Source organism: Meriones unguiculatus, chromosome 10, assembly GCF_030254825.1.
Source record: "Meriones unguiculatus strain TT.TT164.6M chromosome 10, Bangor_MerUng_6.1, whole genome shotgun sequence".
In the NCBI taxonomy this organism is placed as follows: Eukaryota; Metazoa; Chordata; class Mammalia; order Rodentia; family Muridae; genus Meriones; species Meriones unguiculatus.
In genome coordinates, this window is record NC_083358.1 from 82,906,825 (window position 1) to 82,931,027 (window position 24,203).

Consider the following 24,203-nt stretch of genomic DNA (forward strand, 5'->3'; position numbering starts at 1 on the left):
GTTCTGTGTTATAAATACTCTCTCCAGGGCCAACTTTGAGCTCCCGTCATAGAGGCTCTAAGTGAAGTGTGAGAAGACATGAGCAGTAGTACAACACCACATATGTACTTACAAAGCAATGGTATATAGCAATGGTATATGGTACTATAGTATTTTCATGAAGCTACAATAGACACGAATAACCTCATGACCATACAGATCATAGCGAAAGTACCCAGCAACTTAGAAAGTGATACCTTTGAAGCAGTTGTTGTAATTTTTGCCGTGATCTGCCTAAACATTACACTTATGGAACTTTTTGGTTTTTACTCCTGGTCTCACGGTTGTAGCTCAGGCTGGCCTTCTTCTTGTGGTCCTTATGCATCTGTCTTCTGAGCACAGGATAACAGGGGAATGTCACTATGCACAGCTAGAAGTTCTTTGTGTTTATCACTGGGAATGGAACAAGGTCTCGCATGGGCTAGGCAAGTGCTCTCTGCCACTGAGCTACATCTGTAACCCTATACCTCTGTGTGTGTGTGTGTGTATGCATGTTTGTGTGCATTTACACATGTGTGTATGCACGTATGTGCATATTATCTGTGTGTATATGTGCATGTGTTGTTTGTGTACCCACATGAGTGCATGCATGTTTATATCTGTGTTCATGTTTGCATGTGTATGTGTTTACATATATTCGTGTGTAAGTTTTTAGGTAGTTGAAACTAGTATTGAACTTAAGTTGACCTTGAAACCCTGATCCTTTGCCTCTCCTCCCAGGATGCTGGATTACAGGCATGTACCACCACACCTGTCGAATTTACTAATTTACTAATGGTGTGTTCACTGTGTAGTTAAGAGCTTGTAGAATTTTTGAAAATGTACTAGTTTTGTCTGCACACCAGCATAGTCCCAGCACACCACTCTGCTTTTTATGCAATGCTCCTGAATGTAAGCATCCAGCTGCTCAGTCACGTAAAGCCACTGTGAAGGAGGAAGCAGAACACTGAGGACTGAGATGACACAGATTGGAACTCAATGAGAGTTGTATTTTCTTTTCTGCTTCTTGGTTCTGTGTTCTCGTGGCTACGCTTATAAGCAACACTGGATTGCATCCGCTGATAATTTCTTTGTCTACCCTGCCATTGAGGGTTGATAAAATCTGGTAGCTGTGGGTGCAAATTTATTCCTTGTGAAAGTTTGTGGTGAGTTTTTAAAAACTTTCTTTTTCCAAGTACCTCCTGTATGCCTTATTTATCAAAGACTTCACCGTGGGTCTTCTAAGTCAGCTCTCTCATTCTTGGCAGTGATTCTATGTTTAACACAATCTTTGTTCTTGTATTAGCAAGAATGCATAGAGAAAATAGCTATATGAGTTAGCACATGCTTGGTTGAATATAACAGAAAGTTGCTAGGTAAACAAAAATGAAAACTTAATCTTTTACATTTCTGAAAAAATAACAGGTGGCCTGTGAGGCCTCATCCAAGGTTTCTTCGTAAACCCAGGACAGAATTCCTGCATTGACTCTCCTGCCTTTGTCCTATTCCACCTGGCATTTTACCAAGGTCTGTTTTGTTCCAGGACATACTCTCCAGAGCTGAATTATCACAGTTAATTTGTCACACCATCTATGGCTTCTGTCTCAGTCAGTAAAAATAAATTTTTTTTTTTTGCCTAACAGTCCAGCTTTTCTCTTTATGAATGTACCAAGACTTTCTAGTGGCAGGAAGATTCTCTGAGTTATACAGAAATACATTTCTGATTCTAAAAAGCACAAGGAGGTGCTGGGCGGGGCGACATACAGCTACAGAGCTTTAAAAGGTTGGTACAGGAGTGTCATGAGTTGGAGGCTAGCCTCGGTTACCTACCAACTGTTCTGAAAGTAAAATAAAAAAAAAAGAAGAAAGTAGAAGAAGTTCATCTCTCTTGACTTGTAAGAAAGCTCTTTAGTATTAGAAATGGAAAATAACAATCTTTCGTCTCGAGTTTTTGGTTGTTTGTTTTGGGACAGAATATTGTTATGTAACACAGGTTGACACTGAACTCACTATGTAATTCAAGATGGCCATGAACTCACAATTGTTGTGTGTCCACTTCTAGCTTCTGGGATTATAGGCATGCACTGACACACTCTCATAAAATTAACACTCAGTACTAAATTTTTCTTATAATTATATAATTGGTGCATACAACATTAAAAACAAAAGAAAATTTAAAAAAAGAATTATGATTCCGTGTTTTAAGGATACAATGGAAGCACTAATAATTATACATTGACTTTAGTTCAGGGCTTCACAGAACGCCATTTGAGCTGGTTGGGAAAGAGATCCACTCCTGCCTCATTTATGTAGGTTACTTGGTGCTGGCTACAGAAGGAATGGTGTGTAACCAAGACTAGGTGGTGGAGTTAGGGAGAGCATGCACTTCAATAATAAGCAAACCTCAGGCTGATAAATAGAAATGTGGGGAGAAAAGCAAAGCGTATTCATGTAAATATGAAGCCATTCTGTTTGAAAAGTCAATAATTGGAAAGCCTAAATTGTACTATGGGTACAGCAGCTAACTTTTATTAATTCTTTCTATGTGCCTGATAGCATGCTGAATAGTTTATATGAAATACTTTACTTAATTAAACACAATTTTATCTTATTTAATAGCAACTCTTTGCAGTAGTTCCTCTCATTATTATTAGCTGAATATTAGAGACGAGGACATGGGCATTTAGACAAAACAAGTATACTTTGTGATGATGCAGGACCAAAATGGCAAGTTCAGGATGACCCCCACTGCCAGTTGACTGAAGTACATGCTCATCACTTACTACAACAGAGGACCGGAGACAAACAATAGAACTTCAAGTTTGTGAAAATGCTTTCTTTCGGGTTTTCATGGATGTAAATATTGTCTTACAGATATAGATGGCATGGACCTGGGCAAAAAAGTTAGCGTCCCCAGAGACATTATGATAGAAGAATTGTCCCATTTCAGCAATCGTGGTGCCAGACTGTTTAAGATGCGTCAAAGAAGATCTGACAAATACACCTTTGAAAATTTCCAGTATGAAACTAAGGCGCAGATAAATGTAGGTACAGCCGGACCGTGAGTACGTAAATGAATCAACAGCATACCTAAGTCGGTATGTGTTAACACACTCCCAAACAAGTCGCTCTACATATTTTCTTTCAGTTGATTCTACTAGACTTTTTTTTCATTTAGGATGGTGAATAGCTTAGTTATCTAAGTAAAGGAAGCATTATGTGTGTGAGAGAATGCTTTTTGTTCATTAGGCCGCTGTGAGCCAGAGACTTGGCACTGAGGAAGTGGCCTGCTCCTCTAGGAGTGGAGGGTGAGTGGGGAGAAGTGGTGCCAGTTGTTCCCAGGTCTTATCCCCTACCGTTAAATGTTTGTGGTGGAAACACTCCCAGAGCACACAGAGGTCCGCAAAGGAAGGAGACTGGTTGTGTTTGCTGAGTACATCCTGACCCTGCAAATGCAGAGAACAGCAAACTCCAACATTCTTCTCTCAAAGAATCTCTTCCATATGGGGGTGACAAAACCAGCATGCACCTAACTCCTTGGGTCTATAAACGTCAAAACCGATGTGGTGGTACACACATGTAATCCCAGCACTCTGAAGGCAGAGGTAGAAAGATCTCTCACAAGTTCAAAGCCAGCCTGGGCAACGTGGTGAGTTCCAAGCCAGCCAAGACTATGTAATGATACCTTGTCTCAAACGAACAAAAATTAGATTTTACATGTGTTAGCATCATGTTCATTTAAATGGGCACTGAGAGAAATTGTAGAGAAGTTCGTTCATTAATGACAGATAACCAGTTAATGTAAGTGAGTTTCTTTATTTTTATTAATTATTTCATCATTATAATTCCTAAAACTTAAATGAAAAAGAATTAGGATAAAAGAGTCTTACTATGAAGCCCTGGCTGTCCTGAAACTCTCTGTGTAGACCAAGCAGACCTTGAACTCACTCTGCTTACTTCTACCCAAGGACTGGCGTTAAAAGCCTGTGCCACCATGCCAAGCTTAAATTAAGGTTTTGAGATCTGCGGATTTAGTGCATTGGTTGAATCCTTGCCTGACTGGGTCTAGGTCCTGTGTTCAATCCTCAGGCTACAATCAATCAATCAATAACCATGGCTTACTTCTAGTTTTGTTTTATTTAGTATTTATTTTTATTTTTTATTTATTACAATTTATTCACTTTGTATCCCAGCTGTAGCCTCCTCCTTACTTCTAGTTTTAATTGTGAATTCAGTTAGACATAAAATCACACACAACTACAGTACTTTCATTTGTGAGGGATAGTTTTTTTCACTTGAAGGCCTAGGTAAATACATGTTATTTTAGCCTGTTATTACATACAATGCACTCTTCTCAGAAAATATCTGTGGCTAGTACAGTGTGAGCTGAAACCCATGTGCACTTTCCTGATGGTCTATTACATAATTACATTCATCAAGGAATAACAACAAAGAAGGCATTCTATGAAGTAATATGAAATAGGTGGATTAAGGAAAGCCTTGCAAAATCACCTGCAAGTTCAGACATCTCAGGAAATGAATTATGCCTGACTCCCACTTCCACTGAGAACACTAACAGTATAACCACAGCCCTGAAGAAGGCATATGGATCTCAAGCTTCCTAATGCTGCAACCCTTTAATATAGTTCCTCATGTTGTAGTGATTCCCAACCATAAAATTATTTTCGTTGCTACTTTATAACTATAACTTTGCTACTGTTATGAATTGTAATGTAAATATCAGATATGCAGTACAGTCTTAGGTGACCCTTGTGAAAAGATCATTAGATCCAAAGGGTTCACAACTCCCAGGTTGAGAACCAGTGGTCTATGGGATTAAACCTGTCCTCATAAACATAACATATCCTCTCATAGACTTACATATCTGTTTTCAGTTATAATAAATATATGGAGATATGACTTGAGAATTTTATAGCATTCCAAGAAAATTGGGCATTAAGTGACTAATAGAATCCCAACAGCCATATCAAAACAATTCAATGACGATAAATAACTCAGCAGTTATTTACCAATGAAGATTATAAAAGTAGTAATTACTTTCTCTTTAAACATTGCATGCTTTTATCATTTCTAGACAAAACAAAAACAAAAACATTTATTTACCTTTGAATTTCCAACATAGTGTCTACAACATAACAGGCACTCAGCAAATATTTTACAAAGGCATAAATTAATTGACAGGAATAGGCATTCTTTAAAATATTCCTGTCATGTTAACAATGTTCTAAATCACAGTGGCTGTGTCATCATTCCTTTGACAAAGTGAGTATGGCTCATATATGCTGTCTTCCTCATATTTCTGAGGCATAGTTTAGAATTAAAGGCATAACAAAAAGAGGTTACACAATCAGATGACACCTTAGAGAGGATATGAATTACCATATTTTACAGAAAAAGAAAAGAAATTAGAAAAGGGAAAGAAACTTGTAAATTAACTAATCACGTTGCTAGAGAGGAAGTCAAGACCAAACCCTTAGAGCGTGGTTCCCAGGCCAGAGTTTCCTTTAGCGCATCATGAGCCTAGCCTAATTCTTGATCAGATTTTCTGTAGAAAATCCTATTTTCCTCATCCATTGAGCTATAGAACACTTAATTACTTATTTGTGCAGTTCCTATTTTATTATAATGCTTTGCATCTCATACGGATGATAACGTGAGTCAAATCCCCAATAATCAATGCCATTGTCTCAGCTATTAAGTATCATTATTTTCCTTCCTTCCTTCCTTCTTTCTTTCTTTCTTTCTTTCTTTCTTTCTTTCTTTCTTTCTTTCTTTCTTTCTTTCTTTCTTTTGTGTTGAGACAGTCCCAGTATCCCAGACTGTTACTCAGCTGGCTCTGCAGTCAATGATTCTCCTGCCCCTGTCCCTGAGTGTCAGGATTACAGAAGACACCACTAAAATAAAATGTGCAGAGTTGAGATTAGTCTGCCTCTAAAGGGTGCTGGCAAATTCAAGTCTCATGTACTTTGTGTGAAATAGATAATAACAAAAATGGGTGAGTGCTTCAAAAGAATGATTGCTTACTATATTAACCAGATTTAAAGTACTGGTTCAAGAAGTCATTTATGTCTTAAATAAAAGGCAAAACAAAAAGAAAGAAAGAAAGAAAGAAAGAAAGAAAGAAAGAAAGAAAGGAAGAAGGAAGGAAGGAAGGAAGGAAGGAAGGAAGGAAGGAAGGAAGGAAAGAAAAGAGAGAAAGAAGAAAGAAAAAAGAAGGAATTGATGAAGTAAACAAACATTCAAGATAAAAGTAAAAGCTATTGGGCTGTTGGCCCCTCTAAAATCTTCAGGGGAAAGTGTGCTATTGAAGGCTAGTCTCCCAGTCAAGAGCACACCAGTTGGTGACCTAATACCAAATGATCAGCCCTGAAAATATACATACACGTAACATGCAGACTGAGCATGTTGCATTTATGTATTTAAGAATACATGTAAATATGTGTATGTATAAATGATGAATGTAATTACAATTAATGAAAAAAGAAGCCATTAGTTTGAAAGAGAACAAAGAGAAATAAATAATGGGAGGGTTGGAGGAAGGAAAGAGAAAGGGAAATGATATAATTATATTATAATCTCAAAAAATAAAAGAAAAATTTAACAACTAAAAGAGAAAAAGAAAGTACACATTTGCAAATGTACTGAGATACTGTGTTTCCTCACAAAATAGTTCAGTTTGTCATGATTCTAGAATGTCACATTTTATTTTTTTCCAAAATACATTTATAATTATATCAAAATTAAAACTTCTGGATAAAAAATTGGTTTTTTTTTTACTTCTTGTTTTTGTTTTGTTTTGTGTTGTTTTGTTTTGGGTAGGGTTTCTTTGTGAAACGTTGGCTGTCCTCTTCTCACTTTGTAGAGGAGGCTGGCCTTGAACTCACAGCTATCTTCCTGCCTCTTCCTCCCTGAATACTGAGATTAAATGCATGCACCACCACACCCAGCTAAAAAAGCAATTCTTAAATAAGACTAAACAATCTGTATTGGGAATCTTAATACATAGTTATTATTTTTGTTTAAAAATTAATTTCTTTATATTTGGTATAAAGTTTTCAACAAACCCTCTTTTTGTTGTTTCTGTGGAAATCATGTAATTTGTGTTGCAGATTTGTTTTTAACTTGCATTTCTTAGCTGTAAGACACTCTTCTGGCTTCATTTTTCTTCTGGCTTCATTTTTCTTTATGGTTAGCCTCACTAAACTCTGCTTGTCTTTTCAACCTGACAGAAAGTACAGACGACGAACATTATAATTTAAGGCCTATGCCACAATCAGTCATTATCTGCGCATCACAGGGCTTTGTTTGTACACTAAGCAATGGTAATAGAAGTCTTGGGCCCTTCCTGCTAGTGACTAACCAAGAGAGTTGATGGTCTTGTTCACTGTGAGAGTCAGGAGACGCTTCCAGCAGGCTGGAATCGTGATTCCATAGGCAAAATTCATTTCATAGACACCTTCTAGAAACTGAACAAACGGTGATTCTTTATCCATTATGCTTTGGACCTTTCCTCATTTATCTCAACAGCCTTTTAATTTATAACTGAGGTTGATAAAATAGTAATATAGTAAATTCAGTAAAATACTTGAGGTAGATGTTAAGTTCAAAATGTAAAAAATTTATATGTATATAGATGCTTTATACTTAGTAATTATTAAAAAATAGCCTTTAAGACTTTTTTGAGGCAGAGTTTCACTCTATGTTCCTGACTGGCCTCAAACTCACATAGACCTACCTGTACCTGCTTCATGAATGCTGAAACTAAAGACATGTGCCACTAATCCTGGCTAAAAATAGTCTTTATGTATAACTACAGAAAGAAAATTAATGTTGCCTAGCTAGATTTAAAAAGACTATAAACTTTGGGGAACTCACAGTGGCTTCAGTGTAACAAAAATCTATTTGAGAAGAACAAATAAGAAAGGTCATAAAAGAATGGTACAGACGTTAGTTAAAGTGTTGAGATGATATAGATGTGACAGCATTTTTGGTACACTACATTAGAAAGAAGAGGGAAATTGAAGGTAGACATAGAGAAGCTAGGATTTGGCTTGGAAATGAACAGAGGGAAGTCCTTCCAAGTAGATGAAGCAGCAACAGTAAAATGATGAACAGGAAAGGACAGGGATTATGGAAGATTAAGTCTTGGAAATATGCTGGTACGTGTAAGAGGTAAGTCCCAGGTCTTAGTGGCTGGACATGAGTTTGAATGGTAGTCAACATGACATAAAGAAGAAGTTCTAAACTTTAGAGTCATGTCATACATAGAAGCATCAGTGTTCCAGCTGACTAAAAACAAGTGCATGATGGGAAGGTAACAAGTGCAAGTGAGCAGAAGGTATATGTTTATATGACAAAAGATGAGGATGGTTGGTGGACTCGGCAGACAAAAGCACTTGCTCTTGCGGAGGACCTAAGCTTAGTAGCTCCAGCTCCTGCGGATTCAACCCCCTCTTCTGGCCTCTGCAGACATCTAAACTCACATGCGCATACCCACACACAGGCACACATGCATGTAGTTAAAAATAAAATAAATTTTGAAAGAAAAAAATAAGCAAAAAAGATACGCACGTGCAGACTAAGGTTAAAAAGAAAGACGAAGTTTAAGAGGGTTATGGCTGAGAAGCACTTACAGAAAGCTTCAACATCCTTTGTCATTAGGGAAATACAACTAAATTCTTTTTTTTTTAATTTAATTTTATTTTACTAATTACACTTTATTCACTTTGTATCGCCCATAAAGAGAAATTTCTATGCAAGTAACAATTACTAAAAGCGTATTGAACACCCAGAGTAAATAATCATGTCAAAAAGGAATACTGTATGTATAAAGTTACTTTAAAGTATATATTATCAGTTTAAATTTTTTTACAAACCATCTCTCAAGTATAATAATTATTTTATTTGATAAGCTTTATTCCATATTATGTTTAAAATGAATGTGTATTAGTAGGTTAATTTTCCTACAAATGCTAAAGTAAGATATGTGTTATAGTGTTTAACAAGACGTAATGAGGTGGGTCTATTATAAAGTGGATGCATATGTTATTTTCTACCATGTGCCTGCTTAATAATTGATTAAACTTTAAATCATTTGCCAATAAAAAAAAAAAGAAGAAGGTTATGGCAAAAAGAAATCAGCTGGATTTGATGATTTATTCACTAAAAATTTAGCAAATACTCAAAGAATACTTATATAATTTAAGGCTTTGTTAAAAATTTAAGAAAACAAGCATTCAAATTAGGTTCAAAGCAGACATGGTTTTGTGAAGATGGCCATTGAGTGGGGGATATACAGTGCTGTTTGTGGCTGAGGGGCCTTCTGGAGCTTTGAGAGCTAGTCCTCAGGGAGAAAACTTCCAGGCCAAACCAGCTCTAAACCTCCAGTCTTGTGTCTGAAGTGTGTGGTGTCTTCACCACTACTGGTGCCTTCTATTCGTTTCCTGAGAGACAGCCAAGAGCAACATCAGTAGCCTACACTGTTTTGTGATTCTTTTGGACCCTCCTGGCCTACAGCTCGAAATGAAATTTCACCTACCCGGCACTGGAGGTTTTGTTAAATGACCCATGACTTTTGGGAGAAGCAGTGTCACTCCAGGTGTTATAATGATATAATTTTGTTTAAAATATATATAATATAATAATATATAATTATGTATAATTATAAAATATCATAACTATATTATATCATTATAATATTATATATAATATTATAAAATATTTATTATTTTAGGTAAGCATAAAATAACATTATTCCCGATGGCTTTTCCAAACATTCTTGATGTTATTTGTCCCTCCTTCCCCCTCCCCAGCTAAAGTCCTTCCCCTGTTTTTCCCATTTACCTGTTCATAGCACCTACCTCCTGCTGTCACTCCCATATCGAGAACTCTTCCCCCCACCCCCCCATTCCTTATGGTCTCTTTTTACTTTCCTGGCTTCTGAGGTTACTTCAGGCTATAGACTCACATCTAAAGACTCAGAGGTAAGATCCACCAAGAAGAGACACCATGTGGTATGTGTCTTTCTGGGCAAACTGGGGGTTACCTCTCTCAGTATAGTATTTTGTAATCCCATTAGTGATCTGCAAATGTTATGATTTTATTTTTCTTTATAGCTAAATAATATTTATTGTTTATATGTACATTTTAAGATACATTCATCAGTTGAAAGATATTGATCAATTGAGTGGGGAGGAAGCCCACAGAGAAAGAATCTTTGCCATCTGAAATAAGATTAAGATCCAGAACATATAAAGAACTCAAAACAGAGTAAAAAACAAACAAACAAACAAACAAACAAAAAAACAAATGGCCCCATTAAAAAAATGGGTTATGGGTCTGAACAGAGAGTTCTCAAAAAAAAAAAAAAATCAAAATAGTTAAGATGTATCTTTAAAAGTGCTCAACATTTTTAGAAATGAGGGAAATGCAAATTAAAAATACTTTGATATTTCATCTTAATCCAGTCAGAATGGCTAAGATTAAAAATAAAAGCTGATAATATATGTCGATAAGGGTGTGGTGACAGGGAACTCTTATTCATTTGGTGGGATTAAAAACTAGTGCAGCCACTATGAGCATCATTATGAAGAACTCTTGGCGAGCTGAAAATAGAACTCCCGTATGACCCAGCCGTGCCACTCCTTGTCACATGCCCAAGGGACTGACTCAATAGATACTTTCTTAGCTGTGTTCATCTCTGACCTATTCGTAATAGCTAGTAAAATGGACACAAACTGAAAGCTTTTAGATATGTTATTTTGCTGCCACAGAGTAAATTCTAAACCATAAGACTAGAACAAATTCACTTAAAACTAAAAGAAAGGTGTGTGTTTTTAGAATTTTATTTTTAAAAGAAAATCACATTCTTTCTATTAAGTCTATGTAGCTAAATGCATGTAGTTTTTCTGTTTGTGGGCATGGCATGTACGGCAGCTGTTCAAATGTTACAGAATTGGAAATTTTCCTACATTCTAATGAACCTAAAGCTTAAATATAAAATACGATGCTAATTCAACAAACTCTCTTATGATGGTGATATAATAAACTGTCAGCCAAAGAGGGTCACACAATCCTTACTGGGATGTTGCAGGCTATTAGGTGACCTCTGGAACTTTAGAGTAAGATCTTATTTCTGAAGACGCCATAAGCTTGTGTTGTAGAACATGGACCTAGCTGCTAGTCAACTGGAAGTTTCATCCCTGCCGGCTACATTTCATAATGTGGAAAGATGCTGTGCAAGCTATCTGGGGAGAGAAGTCAACATCGGTCACAGCCAGTTGAACCTTGCAAATCATATTAATGACTGGCCTAGCCAGACATGCCCACTGATGCAATGGGAGCACAAATTTTATGGGAGTAACCAACCACATTTTCAATGGGATTTAAGACTTGCTCAAGAGATGGAACCTATTTATAGGGTACTTTCGATAGAGGCTTGTGGTTACAAAGGTCATGGGCCCTAGGAGAAAATCTACTACTATATTCTGCTAAAAGGCATAGCACTAAAATGATTCCTAATGACATCGCTCTAACAATAGATACTCTGCAAACCCTCTTCAGAGAAGCTTCTTTTTGAAATAGGTAGCAATTAACGTAGAGACTTCAATTCGTCAATTTGCAAAGCATAAAAGACTTCAGATTGCCCAGCCCTGCATGGGTCATCTATGTCACAAGCCTCTTCTCAAGGCTTAGAAACCATTGTGGACAAAAGGGTTGAAAGATTCTAACAGCCAGAGGTAGAGAATGGCTTCAGGGAAACAGTGTTTGCCAGGCACAGCAAGGCAGATGCACATATGAACTCAGCAGTTGTGACAGCTTGTACAAAACTTGAGAAAGCTGAAGACAGACAAAACCCCAGCATGGAAGAGGGGAAGTGGACATGAGGTCCGCACCCTATCTTGAGCTCTTGGTATTTGATTGCTGCTGAGAAAATGTAAGTCAGTTTTCTTTAATAGTGAGACACCTGGTCAACCACACTCCAGGGCAGGCCCCACACCCAAGAGTGGTTGGCCAATGCGTACTGGACTCAGTGGGGGAAGGGAGAACATGAAGTCCGATGGATGGAGTTGGGAAGAATCTTGGGGGAGTTTGGGGGAAGGAAATAAATATGAGCAAAACACACTGAATAAAATTCTCAAAGAATTAATAAAAACATTATTTTTTACGGACTCTCTAGGTCAAACGCTTGACTGATATGCATTATTTTATTATATTGGGAAAGAGTTTTAAATTAAATATATTTCTCAGAGTGATGTTATGAATAGAAATCAAATAAATTGAGAGGTAGTTCTACAGTGCCTTGCACATAGTAATAGTTAATTTTCTTTTTGTGTGTTTGTTCAGTGGATATTAGACTGACATATGCAAAAGTTTTCATTGAACTGATCAACATTAATACCATGTAAATTTCTGAGATCCCGAGAAACAGTATGCTGGCATGTCTACTTTCTCAATCTACAAAGGAAAGCTTACTGTGCTATTGCTATTACCAATTGCTATTACTGTGCCTAATAGTTTAACTTTACTTTCAAACAACTATAGCATAATATTGCTATGCAGAATGGGAAAATTGATGGAAACAGCCTGGAAGCCCCCTCAACTCCTCCCAACACCCCAGATCCACGAAGCCCCCCGAATCCAGAGAACATTGCACCAGGTAACTATGGAAAAGTAAAATTCCTATGTGTTTAAAGATACTACTCCTGTGAAGTTTCATTAAACTGTATTTAAGCGATACAGCTTTTCTCATTAAACATTTTTCGTACTTTTAGGATAAATGTAAGATTTGAGTTTAAAATAATCATGTAAAATATTTCCACTTGTTATATTTTGTTTCAAGTAGTACATGGTATTTCTTTTTGAACTTTTTATTTATTTATCTGGTGTGTGTGTGTGTGTGTGTGTCTTCTGAAGAGAGCATATGGAGGTCAAAAGACAGCTTTCCATAGTCAGGTGTTTTGTTTTGTTTTTTTATTGGTTTCTGTTCTCTAAAAGGATTTTATATGAAGTCTGTAAAGCATATATTTGGCCAGGTGTGGGTGGCCAATTACTTTATTCCTAGCACACTGAAGCTAAGGCAGGAGGTTTATGAGTCCCATGCCAGCCTGGGCTACTTAGACCCTGAATCAAAAGAAACAGACATCAATAACAACCACACCCACAAGAGAAAGAAGAACTGAGCTCTTTAGTTTGTTTTAAAAGCAAATCCTATTCAGTTAATGTGTATTATTTAGAAACATTTTTACATGATGAGATAATCCTTATGAAAATTTGTATTAATCAATTACTAATATTTCAACATTTTTAACTAGGTAGTTAGGGTATGTATGAAGAACTCCACAGTAATAAGGCTGCAGTGGGTACTCAGCTCCTTTTTAAAAATAATTATTTCTTGAGTATAATGTAAAATAACAAAAAGGCGCATTTAAAAATAATAGTTTTGCTTAAATAAAGGTAAATTATAGTCAAGGGGAAAACATAATTTGGAAAAGCAAATCATTAAATCAACAAATGATAATAATAATAATTATTATTATTAATAAAGTATCTTCTTCTCTAATTTTCTTAATCTTAAAAGAGTCTTTAAAGGTCTCCACTTCAGTTTGTTGCTTCCTGTCGGCTCATAGAAAGGGTTCTTCAAGAAGCACTAAAGGCAGGAAGATGTTAGCTGGCGTTTAGTAACTGAAGGGTGCTCTGTTTATTCACTTCTGCTCCGTTTCCAAAGGATACTCTGGACCACTGAAGGAAATTCCTCCTGAAAGATTTAACACAACAGCAGTTCCGAAGTACTACCAGTCTCCCTGGGAGCAGGCCATTGGCAGCAATCCTGAGCTCCTAGAGGCTTTGTACCCGAAACTTTTCCAGCCTGAAGGAAAGGCAGAACTGCCTGATTACAGGAGCTTTAACAGGTAACTAACTCAGTTATCCAGGGTGACTTGGTGGATATGTGAGACCAAGACATTCTCACTACTGTACAGGCAATTGATCCTAAAAAAAAAAAAAAATTCATCCAAGTAGAAACCGAGGTTTCTGCTAAGTCTGAGTGGCTACTCATTTTTGCACTATTACTAACACTCTAAAAAAAAGTTAACTAGTTAATTCATTGAGCTCTCTCTCTCTCTGTCTCTCCCTGATTGAAAAACTATGAAGATAACTATCTTGAAAAACAAAAACAAAAAGGAAAATTTAGAACCAAAGCTCAGTAGTTGATGCCACTTTTCTGGGGGCGGTGTTCTCTGGTAAAACATAAAAGGTCTATAGGCTAGGCAAAACAGTTTTGGGTGTGGGAAGATCAGGAACAGGTTAGAATCCTCCATGGATCAGCCCCAGTGTCTCTATGCTTCCAGCTAGAACCCCTAAGCACATCTCTTTGGAGTAAAGGCAAACAGTAAACCAGCCTTCAACACCCTCAAGGTTGCTTCAATCAGCAGTGTCAAGCTGGGCAAATGCCACCTCCTCTCAGTCACACAGCTACTACAACAGACGTCAGTCTGTCTAGATGATACAATTTTATACTCAGATCATCTCTATGACTGTTAAGTTTCTATCAGACATTTTTAATGATTAAAACACATAGTATAAATTGACAACTTTAACTGTGTTTTGAAAGATATTATTTTCTTTTTGTTTGTTTGATTTGCTTTGGTTTTTGAGATATGGTTTCTCTGTGTAGCCTTGGCTGTCCTGGACTGACTTTGTAGACCAAGACTGGCCTCAAGCTCACAGAGATCCACCTGCCTCTGCCTCCCAGGGGGCTGGGATTCCAGGAGTGTGCCACCATGCCCGGTTGAAAGATGTATTTCTATTTCTTTATGTGGATGATGGTTTTTGCCTGAATATGTGTATGTACACCATATGTGTACATGAAGTCATGGAAGTCCGGAGATGGCATGAGGTTCCCTGGAACTGCAGCTACAGATGGTTGCGTGTGCCACCACGTAGATGCTGGAAACCTACTCACCTACAAGAGCTAAGCCATCTTTCCAAGCCCTCAATTGTATAATGCTCTATTATATATATATATTATATATATATAATGCTCTAATATATATATATATAATGCTCTACAGTAGTTCCTAATATATATGGCTATTCCACAATGGCTTGTTGTATCTGTGTTATGGAAATTTAATATTTTTTCTGTACATGTATTATATTGAGAAATAGAGATGTGCTTAGCCTGATGAATGAATTTAGTGACATTAGACACAGCTGAAGAGCCGACTGTGATATGACACAGGACATTGTTCCAGCTGTGGAAAAAAAGTAAAGAAATCAAAGGGCAAGGAAAACAGAGGACACATGCTCAGGAGCCATGCCAGTCTGTGGGAGCAGGACCCCATGGAGGAGTTAAGCAGAAGCGACATGGAAGGATTCATGCCTTTTCACACTTGACAGAAGCCTCAAGAAACACCGAGCAAGCCAAGAAGGGTGAGCAAGACAGAAAGGAGATTTGAAGGTCCGGGATTAAAGTTTCTTTTCAAAGAAGTAAAATCAAGTTGAGTTCCAAAGTGAAATGATGGACATCATGAAGGAACACCTGTAGTGGAGTTTCGGCTTCTTCAAAAACTCAGTTGGGTTATGTAAACATGCTTTTGTTTTAATCCCAAGTGTGGGATTTGAGTTTGTCTTTTAGTTTGTCCACAGCTGATAACTGTGGGGAGTAATCTTTGCTCGCTGGAGTTAGTGGAATTTTGAGGACTTTGGGAGAGTATGAATACAAGACTCCAGAGAGAGCAATGAGATGGAGGGAAGGCTTCGAGGAGTCAGACAGAGGAAGAAGAAGGCTGCTTGTCTGTTGTGCTGTGATTGCCCTTTGCTGTTGCTGGACTGCTAGATATCCTGATGACTGAGATTGCTATTTTCCCAAAGAATCTGACATCCCTAACCAGCGGAACTAAGTCTAAAGAGGTCTACATCGCCTGTCCCTCTGACCTTCTTTCCCTCCTACCTAGGGTTGGGGGTTGGAAGAGAGGTAGAGACTTTAGGAACCCCAAATACAACATAGTTTAAAAACAGTGCCTACAAACACCTAAAACCATGATATAACTACCAATTTATAGTTCTGTATCCACTAAAGGTATTCTTTAAAGGTCAAAGTTAAATTTAAGAGTTACATGTGCATTTTTGGACAGAGACATTTGTTGACCTTTATTAGACAATAAGATGGGAATAATATATGGAGTTGCTCTTTTTCACAGGGCATGATTGTGCCCACAAACATTCAAAAGGGGCTACTGATTAATCACCAGAACTAGAACGTAAATGTGGCAAGAGTGCAGACTACAAAGTCAGGAGTACAGACTACAGAGTCAGCATGAAATGCGGCAGGAACAAATAAATAAAATGTAAACAATATTAATCATATCCACGGTCTGCAACCTATGCTTTGGGTGTGCGTCTTTATGCATATGTACCTTTTACTTTTAATTTTTTAAAAAAATTTTATTTAGAAATTCTCACAAGGACAAAGTAGTAGTCCCAGCAATTATCTCTACTTGTATATATTCAGCGTGACAAAAGCCCTTCATTAAATTAGTCAGAATATCATCCAGCCATTTAAAAGAGAAGTTCAAATAATTTCTAGGTCTTAAATGGGTTCTTCCCCCATTGAAGGTCAACACAACTTTATTTCTTTCAAACTACTAATGATTTTGAGAATATAATCTGACCAAGAACTTAGTTATTATACACATGTTTCAAAAGTAATTTGCGGTATTGTTTTTCTCTTATATTTACCAAATTATTCAACATGCTACTACACTGAAACTTTATTCTGATATAACCTTATCATTATTGTAAAACAAATGGCAAAGACACATGGGGAGAGACAGAGAGAGGCAGAGAAAGAGAGAAAGGAAGAGGGAGAGGGACAGGTAGAGAGAGGGAGGGAGGGATTTCCACATCTCAAGTCCTTGAAAGAGTGCACTGCTACAGTTTCACAGCCCCATGTTCTTGGGCATAATCATTAGATGTTAACAAAGCGCAAGATGCAGGCTGATAGCTCTCTGTGGTGATAACGATCATGGAAAACTTGACTCCCAAGGATAATTACAATCTCAAAACGACCAAGCTCTGAATGCAACCTTTTCTTCTCATATTCCTTTTGTATGCATTTAAACTTCATGCTACATTCGAGGTCATGGGACACATGAGAGCAAAAAAATTCCTGGTTTTACTTCAAATCGCTGTATGTTCTTATGCACAATATTTAACTTAATTTTCTCAACTTAGGACATATTTATGATTAAGGCACATTTAAATATAAATTTTGGTAGAATAGTTTATTTTTAATTTCTATGCAAGCACTTAAATTACAGAAAAAAATTAACAATTATTATGAGTGTATCATGTATCCAGTAGTTTTTACTTTTACAAATGTAACCCATCAGAGTAAGAACAACAACAACAAAAGCATCAGTCTGTGAGCCTGAACGATACAGGCTTACTATTCACTTCATGGGTGACATAATGTGAAAATCATTTTAACTCAGACCGATTTCTGTAAAATAAGTATTACGTAAATTAGAGAGATATATAATTACATTTTAAAAGAAGACTTCAAGCCTTTCCATTGGCAATTTTTGCTGCACTAACTTGGACTAAAGCTTGGAAGTATTTCCATGGACCTAAAACACCTTTCAGGAGGCCTCCCACTCTGGATGCTAGTGCACTCTCCTTCATTTGAGAGGACAGTAGAGCCCAAGTCAACAGGATGCGGTCTCAGAGGTGCCAAAGAAAGAAAACCGTTGAACCGTCAGTGGGAGCTAAGAGATGGGTGATGGAATGGAATGAAATATTGTCCTTTACAAGGCAAGAAAATTACTCACCATCTCATAGGACAAAATAAAATGCAAAAAAGAAAACAGCACTCTGAAGGCTAAACATTAGCAATGAAGCACCGACTAGCTCTCCCTTTAAGATTTAATTTAAAAAATACATTTTTTTTTCAGAAAAAAAAAACATTTAAAATGAGCAAATTTTATTTCTGGAATAAACATAAAATTACTCAGCCAAATTCAACTAGCTTCAGGAATGTTTAACTCCAGCCTCTTTTACTTAATGGTGTAACCATTCCTTTTTTTAAAATGTGCTTATTTATTCACTTTGCATACCAATTGCAGCCCACTCCTTCCTCCCCTCCCAGTGCCACCCTTCCACCCTTTTCACCCATCCTCCCTCCCCTTCTTCTCAGAGAAGGGGGTTCCCCCAGCTCTCTCTCTTTCTCTCTCCTGCACTTGCCCTCCTGCCCCTCTACTTCATGTCATATCAGGACTGAGTGAGACCTCTTCCACTGAGGCCAGACACAGCTGCCCTGCTAGGGAAAGTGATCCAGTAGCAGGCAACTGCATCCTTGTCAGTGACAGCCTCCACCCCAGTTGATAAGGGACCCACAGGAAGCTGTCTATCTGCCCCATAAGAGTAGGGGGCAGCCATGCATGTACTTAGGTTGGTGGTTCTGTCTCTGTGAGCCCTTTAAAGCCCCAGGAATGAATATTTTGTGCAGGTACCCATGTGGAATAGCGATGCTCGGTTCAATGGCTCTATTATTCCTATTTGGAAATTCTGTCTCTCTGTGGGGGACCAACCCTGCTCCCTTGTACATGTTAGGCATGGACTCTGTTATCTTACCAAGACTTCCTGATGAATGTATTTAAGTGGTGCTCTTCCCCAGGACTAAATTCCTCAAAGCTATAAGTGCTGTGCTTTATTTTCTTCATGATGCTTCTGATTACCTCTTGTATGGTCAGTCCTTTCTCTTTCTATGAGTCTCCCTCTCTATAATGCAGACACCAGTGGAAAGTTGTGTGACTTTTTCCTATTTTTCCCCATGACTTTAGCATTTATAATGGGACCTGGAACCTAGTCGGCATTCATTAAGCATCTCATCTATGCTGAATAATGAATTAATCTTACATAATCAATTTCTGGGAAGCCCTGAATGTTATATAATTTATCTTAGAGAAATGAGTCTCAACATGTGGGTCATGACTCCTTTGGGGGTCAATCCAGGAGTCACCTAAGGTCATTGGGAAACACAGATATTTGTATTATAATTCATAAGAGTAACAAAATTACAGTTATGAAGCAACAATGAAAATAATTTTATGATTGTGGTAACTACAACATGAAGAACTGTATTAAAGGGTCTCAGAATTAGGAAGGTTGAGAACCACCATCTTAGAGAAAGATGGGGTTTTAGGCTAGCCAGTCTGACTCAAGAACTCCACCTTTTCCATAGTTCTATTTTGGTTTTCGTCTGCTGCTCTGTAATTTCTACTGTGTTTACTTTTAGTTTATGTGGTGGTCTGGGAAGGAAAAATCCTACTTTAACTTTTTTCTTCACTGTTTTTGGCTTTGTCACATGCATATATTCACATTATTAATAATTACTAAGTTCCAGAACAAAACCATAAATTCTGACTATCACCTATACATAGGAGGATGAAAAATATGCCCTCTATTCCACTCCTATATCCTGCTATTAGCCAACTCTGGTTAATTTAACTTCCATATCAACCATTTACTTTTCTGCAGCATAAATATTTTAAAGTAGATAAGTTATATTTTGAGGAATAGTGTCTTTCCTTGGCCATTAATCTACATGATCATATTTTACATTCCTCCTTATTATTACAGCCTGTGCTTTTCCATGTTACTGTTTAACTTGGGTTGATTATTTACCCACTAGTTTGCTGGAGTATGTTTAAGTATCTCTCTTAGAAAAGAAACACCAATCCAGTTCCATGTTATCTGTGATTAATGTTTTAGCTTAGCTTTCTCTCTTCAGTAATCATTCAGCATTGTTTCACTTATTATTTTGCTCTCTAATGTTCTGAAAACAAGATTATAGTTAGCGTAATTCAGTTTATTCTCTTCTCCTCTTATCCCCTCATTCTTCTACACCAATCATTACATTAAGAAAATTAAAATTCTAACAAGAATATGCAGGCAGACCCTCTCTCTCTCTTCTCCTCCTCCTCTTCCTCTTCATTTCCCTCCCCCTCTGCCTTCCTCTTCCTCTCCTGGGCAAGCGGAATAATCTACAACCCTCTTCAGTGGGGTGACTTTTTTAGCTTATAGTCTCTTCTTCGTTCAGGAAGGTCACATTTTATCCATCACCGGCTCTGATCATGATCTTAGTGCTCTGTTTTATTCTTCCAGAAGCTCAATATCCTCAGTATTGACTCTCATCTCTTTTATTTGTTATATTGTCTGTTTTCTGTACATTCTAGTAGACTTTTCTCACATAATTGAGTATACTTTGCCAAGTTGAATAACTTCTAAAGAGATTACAATTTCTTTGAGGGTAGTGATCACGCCTTTGGTTTCTACTTACATTCTTCTAGCACATTCTTAGAAACAATAGATCATCATAATTTGATATTCTTAGAGAGACTAGGATAATATGTGCTAATGGAGGCATATGGTCTAACTAGAAAAAAATACAGCAGAATACTTAAAAAGTGGAGCACTGAGAGGCTATCTCTAGGAATATACACGAAGCACTTGACAAATAAGAACTCAGTGATGGGAGTGTAGCTCCAGGGTAAGGCACTTGCCAGATTGCACTAAGTCCTGAGTTTGCCCCTGAACCCAGCAAAATAAAGAAACAGAAAGCCCTGAATCCAACACATAAGGAAAAACCCATGTCACATATGCAAATAAAGATAATAGATTAATAAACCAAGGCTCAACTTAATTGATACAAGCTCAATTTTAGGAACTTACTGTTATTATATTATTATAAAATAGTATATGTTGCATAGTTAAAAAAAAACATGGTAAACAGAATGTTCGGTGAATGTTTTAGAATAATGTTTTATGTTAGAAATTTGACGTTTGACATAAAATTTTCAAACCAATATATAAAATTTCAAATGTTTCTGAACTAGCATAATTTTATAAGATTTTAAAAATATTTTTCTACTCTACATAATAATTTTTAAAAGAATGTGACAAATGTGGAAAATGAAAAGCAACAAAATATTTTTTAGTCTGAGGTTATGTCTAAGTGGCTGTGGTTTTGTGAAGCATGTGTGCCTTGGATTAAAACCTAAATCTCCCTGCAAAAAGACAAAAACAAAATAATAATTTTCTCATAGCACTAAAAATATTTTAAAGCGAAATGTGGCCATTAAACCCTTTCATCTCCTTACTCCTGAGGCTATATTAACATTGGCCATTAAATTGGTTAAGGATGTAATAAGCAAAGCTTGAAATGCAGTTGGTTACATGCCACGTTCTGCATCTAAGTGCTCTTTCCACAGTTTTTCTAATGAATTGAGTGTCCATCTAAGTGCCCAACTTGGTAGAAAAACAGATCCCATGAAGTCAGAAGAGTAACAAGTGGCCAACAGCCAATCCTGACAAAGTAGCTCTGTGGACACTACAATGCATCTAGTAAGACTATGGAAAGAGCACTGAATATTACTTTCCTTCTAGCAGACTAAAACAGTTAATTAAACGACTCAAAATTAATAATTTAAGTTTTTAACACCCACTGTACATACTAATGTTCTATTATTTCATTAATGGAAGGCACAACTACTTATAATATTCAAGAAAGAGAACAGAGTGATAGAGCTGCAGAGAAAAATAGATTCCATTCAGGTCTTTCAACACCATTCCCCATTACACTGGAAAACATAAGTTTGGCCCACTCCTATTGTCCAGATGTCTGTGGAGATCTTCTGGTAGAATGAACTATGCAAGCATATTGTAATAGGTTACAACACACATCAGAGAGAATTTCAAGCCTTCTGGAGTTCAGTAAGGTAATAAAAGACAAACCAATACATAAATGAAAGGTGGAACACACAGTCTGTGAAAACATGGTCACAAGTCAGGGAAATCTTCAAGAAGTTATGACTTTAAACTTAAAGAGTCTTTAGAATGTGCTAGACAGAGTGAAAGAACCTCAAGCAGAGAAAGAAAAAAGGATGTGAGAAGAGGCAACATGACAGAGCAGTGTCTTATTTGGCAAAAACAAATTCAACACAAAAGCAAACAGAGCAAACACAGTATGGCTGTCTTCTCAATGGATGTCCAAGTCACATTCTTGCCCACACACCAGTAAAAAAAAAAAAAACTCTCAACCTTGAACCTGTCAGATGCTAAAACTCTAAACCTATGAATCATCCTTGATATTTCCATTGCTCTCCATTTTTATCCTATTTATGAGAAAATGCTATCATTCTGTCTCCAAATAGACATTGAAACAACTCGGTCCTCCATATTCAAGCATCACACCTGGAATCTCAATTTCTCACTGGTTGCCTATCTCAACCTCTTAAAATCTGTTCACGTGGCAACTAGAATTCCCTTTACATAGTTTAATCAGGTCACATCACTCCCCTCCAATTGTTTCCCTTCATACTCACAGAAAATTCACTTTTTAAAAAGATTTACTTACAGGTGTATGTGTGTGTTTGTGTGTGTGTGTGTGTGTGTGGTGTACATGTGCAGAAGAGGGCATCCTATCCCATGGAGCTGATGTTACTAGTGAGTTCTACAGGACATGGGTGCTGGGAACCAAACACTGGTCTTCTAAGGAAGAGTAAACACCTTTAACGACCATCTTTCCATCTTTAAACAACCTGCCTGTACCCTCTCTTGCCTCCATCTGCTAGTCTAGAAAGATAGGTCTTCTTTCTTTCCCTGAACTTTCCAAAATTTTATCTGCCTTTGATTAGTCTCTAGTGGACATGCCCTAATGCACATGCTGGACACGTGCATTTGCCAAATTCTCATGGCTAACCTCTTGCCTTCAGAAGGTAGTTTAAATGTCATGATTTCCCAGAGAAGTATTCATGATGATTCAAGATAAAGTAACTAAACACTCGGTTATTCACAATATCATCCTATTTAAATTTGCTGTACAACTCATCACTGTTAGATGTTTCCTTGTGTTTGTTTTTATTTGTTATGCCTCCTTTACTACATTCGATCTGAAAGTATATTATCTACATTGTTCATTTAGAACTCTGCCTGACACTAAGTGAGAAAATAAGGCCTAACACTAAACAAGCTAGACATTTATGTGGGATCCTGTAGGCAAAAGCAGAAGTTAGATTTCTATCCAGAGATAAACGGTGAAATTTTGAAATGTTTTGTTTATTTTGGGATTATGTTTTGTTTACAACATTTCTCCCTTTCCTTTCCTCTTTTCAAGCTCTCCCATATACCTCTCCCTATTATCCTTCAAATGCATGGTCCTTTTTTGCAAATTTTGAAATTTTTAAGGCAAAGATAGAAATATGCACAAAACACTTTTTTTTAACTTCAAAGAGTTTGGAACGCATAGATGACCATAAATAAATGATAACCTTAAAAACAGACACGAACAATACAGATTGCCATATCCCAAGAACCAAATGGTTAAATAGAAACAACCCATACCAGATGAAGGATATGGGCTGGGATAGTTGGCGGGAAGATAGAACTGTAATGTCACAGACTTTCAATATAATAAGTCAGCAAGAGCATAGAAGCAAGGATTGCTTGTAATGAATCAGGGATCAGATTTGTCAAATAAGTGTACATACAAAGTGGCTTTGTAGCAATTTGTCATTTATCTGTTTTACTATCAGTGCATGGACCTTCAGGGAAAAATGCTTGATTCAGGGGCCCCAAACTGAAAAACATCAGTTGAAGACAGTAATAACAGGTCCATAAAATTATGAAAGTGTTTGCTTTTTATGACAAGCAAAATTGAACATTAATTATGACTTTCCTTTCTTTTGATTTGCACAGAGTTGCCACTCCATTTGGAGGTTTTGAAAAAGCATCCAAAATGGTTAAATTCAAAGTTCCTGACTTTGAACTACTACTGCTAACAGATCCTCGGTTCTTGGCCTTTGCCAATCCTCTCTCAGGCAGACGGTCCTTCAACAGGACTCCAAAGGGATGGGTGTCTGAGAATATTCCTGTGGTGATAACAACCGAACCTGCAGAAGACGCCACTGTACCAGAATCAGATGACCTGTGAAAAGGAAGCTGGACATGCCACACAATGCTCTACATAGAAAAGCTGCTGTTACTCCACTCACTGGCAAAGCCATTTCAGTTCTTCATTACTATAACCATTTAATAGCAAACTTCATTTTATGCCATTTAATTTGAATTGAACAATTAAATTCTTATTTAAAAAAAACTTATAA

The 24,203-nt window shown here is 37.0% G+C and overlaps 1 protein-coding gene across 1 annotated transcript in view; it reads left to right on the forward strand.

Annotated features, from left to right (window-relative positions):
- The window catches only part of Myoz2 (myozenin 2), a 29,838-nt gene extending 5,635 nt beyond the window's left edge, over window positions 1–24,203 (forward strand). Inside the window, exons 3-6 of the mRNA XM_021661075.1 lie at window positions 2,893–3,062; window positions 12,583–12,697; window positions 13,766–13,949; window positions 23,797–24,203. Of these exons, the coding sequence (XP_021516750.1) occupies window positions 2,893–3,062; window positions 12,583–12,697; window positions 13,766–13,949; window positions 23,797–24,031 (704 nt within the window). The 3' untranslated portion in view covers window positions 24,032–24,203. The remainder of the gene's footprint in view (window positions 1–2,892; window positions 3,063–12,582; window positions 12,698–13,765; window positions 13,950–23,796) is intronic.